The 12,489-nt window shown below is 50.8% G+C and overlaps 1 protein-coding gene across 1 annotated transcript in view; it reads right to left on the bottom strand.

The window, feature by feature from the left end:
• The window catches only part of Crispld2 (cysteine rich secretory protein LCCL domain containing 2), a 54,723-nt gene that overhangs the window by 18,103 nt on the left and 24,131 nt on the right, over window positions 1-12,489 (bottom strand). The window contains exons 7-13 of the mRNA XM_038312982.1: window positions 9,192-9,335; window positions 8,692-8,752; window positions 5,325-5,391; window positions 4,788-4,918; window positions 3,816-3,859; window positions 2,872-2,944; window positions 163-238 (exon numbers count right to left, since the gene is read on the bottom strand). Of these exons, the coding sequence (XP_038168910.1) occupies window positions 163-238; window positions 2,872-2,944; window positions 3,816-3,859; window positions 4,788-4,918; window positions 5,325-5,391; window positions 8,692-8,752; window positions 9,192-9,335 (596 nt within the window). The remainder of the gene's footprint in view (window positions 1-162; window positions 239-2,871; window positions 2,945-3,815; window positions 3,860-4,787; window positions 4,919-5,324; window positions 5,392-8,691; window positions 8,753-9,191; window positions 9,336-12,489) is intronic.

Raw genomic sequence — 12,489 nt, 5'->3', positions numbered from 1 at the left:
AGGGGGAGTCCGACCATCTATGGATGGAACCCTGGAGCCATGGCTGCAGCCACAGGTGGGCTCAGTGCAACCAGAGGCTACGGCATGGGATCTCAGGTCCTAGCTTCCACACCTCAGGACTGGGTTTCTGAGGTGGCCGCTGAGCAAGCTGGCCCTACTCACGTCAGCGTAGATGTTGGTTCCAAATACAGGGGCCCAATAGGACGGCTCTTCTCCACAGCGTGCAGGACACCAGACTCTGGAAATGAGAAGGAACTTTAGGGAGGATCAGCAGAAGATGCATCCTGGCATCACCCCTTGTCTGAGTTTTCAGATTCACAGTCTTTAGATGAGGAAACAAAGCTACAGCACTCTCTTGCTTTCTCTCTGCATCACATTTTTATCTGTTCTGTGCGTGCATGCATGAGTGTGTGTGCACATGCATGTATGTGTGCATGTGTGCGTGCGTGCATGAGTGTGTGTGCATGTGTGTGTGCGTGCATGAGTCTGTATGCGTGTGTGCGCGCGTGCGTGCGTGCGTGCGTGCGTGCGTGTGTGTGTGTGTGTGTGTGTGTGTGTGAACTCAGACATGCCATGGCACATGTGTAGAGATCAGAGCTCAAGCTGCAGGAGTCTGCTCTGGCACCGCATGGGTCCTGGGGAACAAGCTCAGGTGGTCAGGCTCGGCAACAAGAGCCCTCACCCCCGAGCCTTCATATTAGTCTCCAGCTTGCTCTTTACAGACAACACAGAGGCCTGGGAATCATGGCTCGGGGGTGGAACATTTTCTTTTACACACAGGGCCCAGGATCTAGCCCAGCACTGACTGAAGCAAAGGAGACAATTGTCGTCGTCCCCCCCCCCACCCGCCATGGCCGTAGGGAACACATCCTTGTCTTTGTTTAACCATGCATGTAGAACTTGAAAATCCCATGGAAGCGGTCACAAAGAAATAAAGCAGAGGAATAAGGCCCCAGGAGAGGCATGTTGGACTGTGGGATTGCACCTTCCTTTCCTGGGTGTTGGCGGGGTGTGCCGTGGGTGCAGAACATAGATCGTTATCAATGAGTTTTCCCTATGTGGGGGAGGAAGGGTGGAGGGCCCTCACCTCAGTGACTCAGAATATTCCAAGAACGGTACAGATAACTTGAGGCAGAAAGGGTTAGATTACCATGGTGGCCTCAGCCCAACTGATGGCCCCAGGGATGAAAAGGGCTCCTCAGACTGGAAATGAGTGGGCCCAGGTGACTGGCAAGCCCCATGCCAGGAAGAAAAGCATGAACTTTGCCTAAGAAAAGGCCTTTTGTGTCTGTTTGGAACAGTTTACCACAGGCTGAGCCCAGGGACTACAAAGCCAAGATGGCAGCTGAAAGCCACCTGGCCCAGAGTCAGGCAAGATGCTTGGCAGGAAGAAAGCCAATCAGCCAGACTGAGGCAGTTCCTGGAGAGGAAGGGAAGGAACAGGCAGGGAAACAGTGTGTGTGTGTGTGCGTGTGTGTGTGTGTGTGTGTGTGTGTGTGTGTGTGCTGTGTGTGTTTGTGTGCTATGTGTGTTTGTGTGCTATGTGTATGAGATGTGTGTGTATGTGCTGTGTGTTGGTGTGCTGTGTGTTTGTATGCTGTGTGTATGAGATGTGTGTATGCTATATGTATGCGGTATGTGTGCTATGTGTATGCAATGTACATGTATGGTGAGTGTGTGCTATATGTATGTAATGTGTATGTACATATGTGATGTGTATGTGTGCGTGTGCAAGCTGTATGTGATGTGTATATGTGTGTGTGGTATGTGTATGTAATGTGTGTGCATGGTGTGTGATGTGTGTGTTTGTGTGTGGTGTATATGTATGTGGTGTGTGTGTAGTATGTGTGTGTGGTATGTGTGTGGTGTGTGTATGTGTCTTTGTGGTATGGTTTGTGTATAGTATGTGCATGGTATGGGGTGTGGGAGGGTATGTATTTTATGTATGTGTGTTTGTGGTGTGGTCTGTGTGGTATGTGTTGTGTATGGGGTGGGATATGTTTTTTAAAAAGTTTAAGAGTCTAAGAACTCTCAAACCTGCTCCTGGTGGTGTCGGGTCAGAAAGCAGCCAGTACACATGGACCCTGACAAGGCTTTCTTCATTAGTGTTTCCTGCCCTTTCCTTCTGTTTCTGTAACACTCAAGACATCCACTAAATTGCTGCGATGTTTCCTTAACCGCTCGAGCCAGAATTGTCTCCATAACAACATCCTCGCAGGCTCTCCCCGTGCAGACCCGGGGGTTCTATCCCTGTCCCCTCCAGAATCCAGTCTCCAGGCCCCAGGACTCCCAGGACAGCATATCACCCGCACTAGAGGTGGCTGTCCAGCTCAGGGTGCTGGATACGCACCTGCACCGCACTGCACTGCCCCACACCACAGTGACGGTGGGGCTGAGCTCTGCTCTGGCCAGAGATCATCTCTTTGCTGTCTTTTCTAACAGGGGAGCAACTTGTAGCCAGCAGGCGCATCCAGGCTCTGCTGAGTCCAGGAAGGGGGAGCATTTCTGTGTCCCCTTCCAAGGGGCTCTGGGGGATCTTTAGAGACCTGGGTCCCCAGGACAAGGAGAGCCCTCTCTGGCGAGTCAAGACTCAGTCAGATACAGTGGCTTTGTTATGCTCACCAAAGCTGGGTAGAGAAGTTCCCAAGCCCAGAGTTCCCTGCACTGAGGCTCTGGTGTCTGGGGAGGGCTCCGGGTATCTAATGACCTTAACCTGCCACCCATGAGGAATAGGGGGATTTATGGTGGGAGTTAAATATCTCCAGCTTAGATAGAGGGCTGGCTTCTGCGTCCAGCCCTGCACAGAGCCTGACCGAGGGGAGGCAGGCCTGCAGGAAGATACCTCAGGTGAGGGGCATCTGGTCCTCTTACCTCGGGCAGTGAGTAGCCGGCTTCTCAAAGGGACAGAGCTGTGCAACTGTGGTGTGGCAGTCCACACTCTGCTCTGAGGACAGGAGACAAAGTGTCAGGTGACGGCTCACAGGTCAACAGAGTGGAGACAGCCCCACAGCCCAATGTGTCTGCCCGTGCATACATCTCCCTTGGCCTCTCCGTGAGAGAGTCCCATGCTGCCATCTGAAAACTGACGCTTGCTTTCAAAACCTGTCCCCTGCTCTGCCATCTTTGACCATCCCGGGTGTGAATCTATAATTACCCACAGAGAAGCTGGGGGACACTAGTGGCCACAGTGACCCAATCGCTAGCTCCTGCCTCAGTTTCTCATCTCCCTGGCATCTACCTCTGCCAGGACAGTGATTCCACCTGTCGAGGCCTTTGACCAGCAGACCTGACACTGACCATGCCTATGGTATTCAGGTGGCAGCCACGCCCCCGTGTTTCTGGCTCAGCCATTTATAACCAAATTCAAAGCTAAATATTCTTAGAAATCAGTGGAGCAGAGGCAGGCAGATCGCTGAATTCCAGGTCAGCCTGGTCTATAGAGTTAGTGTCAGGACAGCCAAGGCTACACAGAGAAACACTGTCTTGGAAAACCAAAAAAGAAAAAAAGGTAAAGAAAAAAAGAAGGAAGGAAGGGAAGAAGGGAGGGAGGGAGAGAGGGAAGGAGGGAGGAAGGGAGGAAAAGGAAGGAAGGAAGGAGGAAGGAAGGAAGGAAGGAAGGAAGGAAGGAAGGAAGGAAGGAAGAGAAAAAGAAACCAGTGAGAGAAATGCCCTCTCCTGACAGAGCCTGTCTTGCGAACAATGGTTCAGGCTGAAATGATAACTACAAAGCAAAAATGAAGGAAGGGAGATTTCCTGGGAAACCCCAGGCTCCCCATGCATCATCACCCTTCTCCCTCGGGGCCTGGCTGGCTTACCTTTTACTTTGGACACCGTGAAGGAGCTAGAAGGCTTGTATTTGCTGGAAAGGAAAATATGAGTCAGGGCATTCTGAGTACTAACAGCTCACATGCCTCACACTGCCTGAAGCTTAGACTATTCCAGAGTGGAACTGCATGACATTTTGTTTACTTGTTTGTTTTGTTTTTCAAGACAAGGTTTCTCTGTGTAACAACCCTGGCTGTCCTGCAACTCGCTCTGTAGGCCAGGCTGGCCTCGAACTCACAGAGATCCTCCTGCCTCTGCCTCCCAAGAGCTGGAATTAAAAGTGTGCACAACTACCACCCGACCAGAACCCTTCTTAGAATAATACATTTCTCTTTTGGTTGGAGCTCACTGTAGTGTGGGCTAACCTCAAACTCATGGTGATCCTGCTTCAGACAGAATAAAGGTTTTTAAATGCGTAAGATGAAGCAGAGCCAGTGGTCAGAAGGCTAGAGGAAGTAAGATCCAGAACGTCACCAGGTGGCCAGACCTTCAGAGACCTCTGACTGGATCAGTTGGTAGCCGGAAGTTAGTCAACTGTGCTGCAAGGGTTGGCTTTTCGTTTTCCTGTTTCCTTAGACGATTGCCAATGTTTCAATAACATGTGGGGGTGAGGGTGTGCTTGTGAGGGGTGGGACGGGGCATGTGCTCGTGGGTTGCACATGCAAGTGTGTGCACACATGTGTGAAGACCGGAGATCAGCCTCAGGCAACATTCACGTTTTGGGGGGGCGGGCTCTTACTTGCCTGGAACTCAGCAGGTAGGTGGTTGCCACTGAGCTCCCCAGTGCCAGAATTACAAGTACACACCCCACACAGGGCTTTTTACACAGGTCCTTGTGTTTGCATGGCAAGCACGTTACCAACTGAGCCATCTCCCTGGCCCTCAAAACCACTTCTACAATAAGAGATCACTGTCAGGACACCTCCCCCCGCCCCTCCACACACAGAGAACAGGACAGGTACCTCAGGGACTCCACGCCATTTTTTTGAGATTTGACAAAGAAGGGGACCATCCCGTTCCTGGTGACATCCACCAGGCCACCTCGATCATCGATGACGCCATAATGGACAGCAGCCCGGCATATGCTGGAGGACTACAGAGCAGAGAAGAGAACACAGATGCAGAGTTCCTCTACCAGAACCTTCTGAGGCTCTCGTCCCCGGCCAACCAAAAGTCAAAACTTTGGACCAAAACACGCCCCACCCAACCATTCACGGCTGTCCTTAGCCCTACCCTTGTTCCTGGATGGCTTAAGAGCTCATCCTAGCTGCGTAAGCCCTTTTAACCAAGCGTGTTGACTCCAGTCCCACAGTGATATTCAGTCCTGGTTCCCAGGAGTGGCTTCAGCAGCTTTTGAGCCACTAGACTGCACAGATGGGTCCATTCAGACGGTCCAGGTTGAGTAAGAACAGAACAGCCGTCTCTATGCATCTCATTTGCTTTAAGCTACCTGGTGGGGTTTCCCACGTGCTGGGTACAGAAACACTGGCCACACTCACACTCTCGTAAAACAGAGATCCAAAAATCTTCGCCTTGTTGTTCAGACAGCCTGCAGGGCACTGGTACCTGATGGGGAAAAAAAGCTCATTGGTGAGAGTGCCCAGTGACGCTGCCGTGTTTCCCTGCTAGCTTTCTCACTGAATTCAGAAATGTCACTGATGGGTTCCACTGCTATGAACAATTATGTGTGTGTCTGTGTGTATGTGTTGTGGGCATGAGTGCCGGCAGATGCCAGAGAGCTATGTGTGTGTCTGTGTGTATGTGTTGTGGGTGTGGGTACTGGAATATGCCAGGGAGCTATGTGTGTGTCTGTGTGTATGTGTTGTGGGTGTGGGTACTGGAATATGCCAGGGAGCTATGTGTGTGTCTGTGTGTATGTGTTGTGGGTGTGGGTGCTGGAAGATGCCAGGGAGCTATGTGTGTGTCTGTGTGTATGTGTTGTGAGCCTGGGTGCCAGCAGATGCTGGGAGAAAGAGGGCGGAGTCAGAGAGAAGGCATGGAGTCACCAGAGATAGACACTGGGAACTTTACCCAGTAAGCCACAGCCACATGGCAATATACAGATTAATAGAAATGGGTCAAATTATTATAAGAGTTAGCCAATAAGAAGCTAGAGCTAATGGGCCAAGCAGTGATTTAATTAATACAGTTTCTGTGTGATTATTTCTAGTCTTAAGCTAGCTAGGCGGCTAAGAACAAACAAGTGGCCCCTCCAACAATTACGTAGCTGAGACTGGACTCAAATATGTGACGATCCTCCTGCCTCTGCTCCTCAGTGTTAGGATGACAGGTGTACAGTACCCAGTGTGTGTGGGGGGGGTGCGTGAGAATGGTAGCCAAAGGTTAATGTTGGGTGTCTTCCTTGACCACTCTCCACCTTATTTTCCTGAGACAAGTCTCTCTCTGAATCTGGGGCTCACCAGTTAGGTGGGCAGACTAGTCGGGAAATACTTGCAATTCCCTTGTCTGTGTTTCCTCCCTCCAGCCCTGGGGTTACAGACTCATACCCAGCTTTTTTATGAATGCAAAAACTCTGGTTCTGACAGGTACAGAACAAGCCTTCACCTGTATGGAGTCGTCTCCCCAACCCGAGGTTTGTGGTTGTTTAATGAAGTTAACCGAGCAGTGAGGTGTTCCTGTTCACCACAGACTAAAGTCTAACCTATAGGAAAACCTTCAAGTTCATGTTCACAGACCTCCAACTTCCCTTGTACATGAGAGGTAAAAAGTCAGCAGGTTCGCAGAGTGGTGGCGGCGCCCGCCTTTAATCCCAGCACTCGGGAGGCAGAGGCAAGCGGATCTTTGAGTTTGAGACCAGTCTGCTCTACAGGGTGAGTTCCAGGACAGCCAGGGCTACACAAAGAAAACCTGTTTGACAAACCACAACCAAAACCAAAACCAAAAAAAAAGAAAAAGAAAAAGAAAAAAAAGTCAGTAAGTTACCTAACTGTTCATCAAGTATACTGGGACTCATAAGGACTAGACAGATGGCCCCAGGTGACAAAGGCACAGTCAGCTTTGTGTCACCGTGTGTCAGCATGTTATTTAGCTACTCAAAAATGAAGGGTCTGAGGAATGCTGGTAGATTCTGGAGAATAATCAGCGAACACATGAGCAGGACTGGCCTCAGCCACATGGATAAAAATGTGGGGCATGTGAAGCCGAGGGTGATTGGGAATGCTTAGTATTTTTTATGAATTACTGCTTTCTTGCATTACACAATGAATTAAAATGCCTTTTAAAGTCAGGGGTTGTGGGGAAGCCTCACGAATGTTACTTCTACGGTGAGGTTAGGCTGCCATAGTTTATGATTTGGGTTGAGTTACCTTGGCTGACTGGAGGCCTCTGGAGCCTCTGTAGAGAGACCCACAGCTTCGTCCTGCCCAGGGAATGCCACCTCACCGTCTTCTGAGCTCAGATGGCTCCAGAGTGCTCATGAAATGTGATCTGAACATACCTGCTCGCTACCCAGTTCACCCAGTGCAGACGGTGGATGCTGCCTTGGGTTTGGGTGTGGTCATTCCCCCACATCTGGCTTGTGTCTCTAACACTCGGTTTCGGTGGTTTCCTCCCACAGGACAGTACTGCACAGTCGTCCATAACTGAGCAGGGCACCCAATGGGTGTGCCCGTGAGACAGCCACATCCTGGCTACTGTTTCATGTCACTCCGTGTGTGAATGAAGGCCTCTCCCACAGAATGGACTCCAGGTCCATTGGGTGATATGGAGAAGCCACCCTCTCCTTCCAGCCTCAAATAACTCCGCTCAGCTCTTGGCAGATTCAGACTGTGCCGGCACCCCTGGGCAGAGGCCTTCAGTGACACTCTCCGAACGCTCCCCTAGACAGACAAGGCTAACATCCCTCAGGGAATAGGGCTCATGTACTGCCTAGGGAGGGCATCCTGCTAAATCCTTAGAGACTACAAGCTGCTGGCTAAATTTCAGGTAGTTAGAAGCCACCAGCCCCAAGGGCAGAATTCACAGCAAGGGGTCAGTCACAAACTCAAGTGAGAGCTGCTTTGCCGGTGCCCATCAGGGTTGAGATACACTGGCTACAATAAGAGATTTCATATCAACTACTCCCATAATGCACTGCAGGGACCCCCAACTCCCCTCACCCTGCAGGGGACCAGAGACAAAGTACTTGGCAGTAATGTGTGCCCAGCAGGGTTATTTTAGGAAACACTGGTTATTTTAGGATACCACCCCCAGTTTTGGTTGTCTCACACTGGCATTTGGTAGAGATCAAGGTCTTGGAGGTTGTTCAAAATTCTCTAATATAGCCGGGCGGTGGTGGCGCACGCCTTTAATCCCAGCACTCGGGAGGTAGAGGCAGGCGGATCTCTGAGTTCGAGGCCAGCCTGGTCTACAAGAGCTAGTTCCAGGACAGGCTCTAGAAACTACAGGGAAACCCTGTCTCGAAAAAAAAAAAAAATTCTCTAATATACAGGGTATCCCTCCTTAATAATGTCTTAATGTCTCATGTACCCTAGGAGCGACAGTTGAGAAACTCTGGTGACATGTAACGGAGACAGACCATTCGTTAGTCAATCTGAGGTGGTGGTCAGGGGTAACAGTGGGTATCATGGTGGGGGACAGAAGGATGCCACAGTCAGGAGGACTGAGGAGTGTCATGGTCAGCCTAATTAGCATATGGCACCTATGATAGCTTCTAGCTGAGTCTGGTGTACATTGGGCTAACAGTGTGAGTACCATTGTCCCACGCTTCTGGGAGGCTAAGAGTAGGCAGCCAGGCTTTAACAGATCATGTGATTGACTGTATCTCAGGAGGGTCCCAAGGGCAGCTAGCTCAGCCTAGCCCAGCACAGCACAGCCCAGCCCAGCCCAGCCCAACTGGGTCCTCACCTGTTACACGTGGTTCCCTTGCACGTGTCCTTCATCTTTGTGTCACAGCGGACCACTTGGGCTAGGAGAGACATGAGACTATGAGACCAGGAGGGTAAAGCTGCGTTAGAAGACCCCTCCCCCATCCCAAGGGACTTTCTGGAATGCTCTGGAATCCACACCATCACTAGAGAAAGAGCAATGCCTCCTGGCTCTGGGCTTCTATGGGAGGCTTGAACAGCAGAAATAGATGATAGACTTCATTTCTATTTCTTTTTTATTATGTATACAATATATGTTACATAATATATATATATGTTACATAATAAAATATTGTATACATAATAAATAAATAAATAAATTTTTTAAATATAGCATTTTCCAAATAAGAATATGGGGTTGCACCCCAGCCAGGTCTGTCCCACCCTCTCCTGTTGCTGGGTACCAAGCTCCCCTTCTCCACCAGCCCCTAGCAAAGAGAGTTGGGGGCAAGCGCCCCAAAGGCTGGGAACACCACTCACTCATGAAGCTGATGGCTGGGGTCTTCTTGGGCTTCGAGGGTCTGACCACCCTGGGCTGAACCCAGACATGTTTTTCCTCGGGAGCAGGGGGCGATTCCACCTCGTTCATCTCATCTACCTCCGGTTTCTGACTGTTAGGCTCTTCTGACGGTGGTAAGGGAGAAGAAAGAGAACATGCTGCGTTCAACCACAATACTCTTGGACTTTGTTTTGTTGTTAAGACTTGATTTTACCGTGTAGACGAGGCCGGCCTCAAACTCATAGAAATCCACTTGCCTCTACCTCCCACATGCTAGGATTAAAGGTTGGTGCCACCAGAGCCATCTCTAAAAGGCTCTTTGGAAAAAGCAGGCTGCAGACTAAGCCCTGAGATTTGGCTTCACAAAGACTTATTTCAGCTAGAGAGAGGAGGTTACTCTGGGGACAGGCCTGCCCAGGTGGAATTCTACCAGCCCTGGGAGGATGGATGGTCAGCTCACTTCTATGTTTACTTTGGACTTCAGAGAAGTAGCCCTAGGTGCGGGTGGGGTGCAACACCCACACTTGGAGGTCAGAATGGTCACTTGTCCCACCTCCTCTTCTACACGATCATCTGTCCCTGTCCCTAACCATAGCCTCAAAGCTGTAGCTCTCTCCGAGGTCCCTCTGATTTCTAGTTTTGTTGGGGAACAGTCACAGAGGCTCATACCACACTTCTACCCCAAGTGACAGGGACCCCCTCACCTGGCTCAAGCCACGGCTCAGCAATGGAGATTTATAGTCTTAGGGTTGGACCTGGCTAGACATAGTGGCTCATGCCTGTAAGCTTAGCAAGCAGGAGGCTGAAGCAGGGGGATTGCTTCAAGTTCAATCTAGCCCACATGATGAGACCCTATGCCTTAGTTGGCTTTCTATGGATGTGATAAACACCATGGTCAAAAGTAACTTGGGGAGGAGAGGGTTTATATGGCTTACAGACGACAGTTTGCTGAGGGAAGCCAAAGCAAGTACCCAGAGGCAGGAGCTGAGGCAGGGGCCATGGAGGAGTGCTGCTTACTGGCTTGCTGTCCGTGGCTTGCTCAGCCTGCTTTCTTATACAACTCAAGACCACCTGTCCAGGGGTGGTACCACTCATAGGAGGCTGGGCCCTCCCACATTAGCCATTAATCAAGAAAATGCCCCCACAGGAATGCCTACTGGCCAAGTCAACAGAGGCATTTTCTCAGTAGAGGTTCCCTCTTCCCAGACCACACTAGCTTGTATCAAGTTGATCCAAAAACAAAAACAAAACAAAACACCTAACCAGTATACTCTGTCTCAAACAACTTAAAGGGCGGGATATGTGGCACAGACCAGCAATCTTCACATTACAGAGGCTGAGGCAGGAGGATTGTGGGTTCAAGGCAGCCTGGACTACATAACGAGATCCCGTCTCAAAAGGCCTGGCACATAGAGCTATCTATAACCTCCAGCTCCTGGTTTAAAAGAGTACAGCTCACTCAGTCTCCATCTTTTCCACCCAGATCATCTCATGACCCTCCATCCCCTTTATCATGCTCAGACCCCGACCCTGACCCCTTCCAGAGTGCTTCACCTCATGGGCTGACCGTACCTCCGAGCATCAGCTCACTAACCTCCGTTCTCATTTGGATGGACAACAGAAGCGGGACCATCAGGACACCAAACTCTGACCTCCAGCCAAAGCAGAGCCTGAAGGTGGGCTGGCCCTCCGGTGCTACCTGATACATGATGAGCTCCCAGGGGGCCACCAAGGACCACAGTTCTCCACAAGTGTCTGTGTGGCAGAGCCGGGAAGCACCTTCTACACACCTCGGAGGAGAAGGCACAGAAGCTCCGTGATGGCCAGTAAACCCACTGAACACACTCTACAGCTCAGCACACCCACCTCAACCTTGCTGATTAACACTCCCTTGGGCCAATGAGGGGGGCGAGTCCCCCACCCTCCAGGCTGGCAGTCTCCTTCATAGGGAAATATTTTCTCTGGTACAGAGTTGGACTATCAGTGGATATGCTTGGGCCGAGACTATTTCAAGGAGCACCCACAGGCCTCTCTGATTCCACAGAGGCCCATCATCACCAAGGGCTACTGCCTCTCCTGGAAGAAGGGACTGTCTCCACAGAGGGATATCCCGGCCTTGATGTCCCTTGCCACCATGACAGGTATCCAAACGAAGGGCCAGTGAGTGAGGCGACTTGTCTTTCTAGGTGCTGCACCCGGCAGTGTGTGGAGACTGATTTACCCCAGGCTAGCATTATCAAAAGGATAAGGGAATGGGTTCCAGACAAGGGCACCAGTGCCTGTGGCTGATTGGGTGAAACTCAAGCCACTTGCTTCTGAGAGGAGAAGGGATAGGGAAGGCAGAGGTGGAAAGACTTGCACATGGCTGGCTGTAATTTCATCTTTGCTCCCAGGAGCCCCAGCTTCATGACCCACTGTACCCCCAACACCCCATACACAGGAGAAGCTCAATAAAATCCCAAGTGAACGAGAGACTCAACCCCCACCCCCTGAGAATCAAGGAGAGAGACCATCCACCAACAAGGCCTGAGGCTCCCAAGGCTGGAATTCCCAAAGCCCAGGAGCACCAACCCTGGCCTGACCTCTGTGGAGCCCCCGGGTTGCACAGGGAGCCTCAAGGCCTGTTCCATCAATGAAGCCATTCACGGGCCCCTCGCTGACAGCCAGGCTATCTGGGAGTAAGCTGGGTTTCTTCCATTGGCTTTAGGATCTGACGACTCAAAAGGCCAGCTTTACTGAGAGAATATAGTTTGGGAGGGTCTAAGGTAGCTCACTCTTTCATAACAAGGGCAGGCCATTCTGTATCATAGGGATGTGCGACCCAAAGGGACTTGGGTACTTCCTTATAACCATAACTGCATAGATCAGGGTCTCTTCATGCCCAGGAAATTCAACACACACAGTCTGCTACAAGCCAAGGGTCTCAGGACCCAGGGTATTGCCATCCCACTGGTTCCCCTGACTTTGTGACTGGCGACATCTGAGCATACAGGCCCTGACCCCACTCCTCATCTTTCTACCATAAGAGACATGGCAACCACTTCACATAAGAGGAAACTGAGGCTCAGAGAGACAACGGGATGCAGAAGGGACTCATCTGGGCTCACAGAGCTGGGATGTAGCTGAACAGAAAGTTGGGTACCTCCTGGGCCCGTTATCCCCTACAGGGAGGTACCGGATAAAAGGAAACTTCTATCCTTATCCTTAAATCCGTGTGTCCCCATTATAGGTCATGGCCTTAAGGGTGCCACAGCACACCCTTATTTAGTGGCTTATGTA

Source organism: Arvicola amphibius, chromosome 15 (assembly GCF_903992535.2).
Source record: "Arvicola amphibius chromosome 15, mArvAmp1.2, whole genome shotgun sequence".
NCBI lineage: Eukaryota > Metazoa > Chordata > Mammalia > Rodentia > Cricetidae > Arvicola > Arvicola amphibius.
This window is presented reverse-complemented; position numbering and strand designations above follow the sequence as displayed.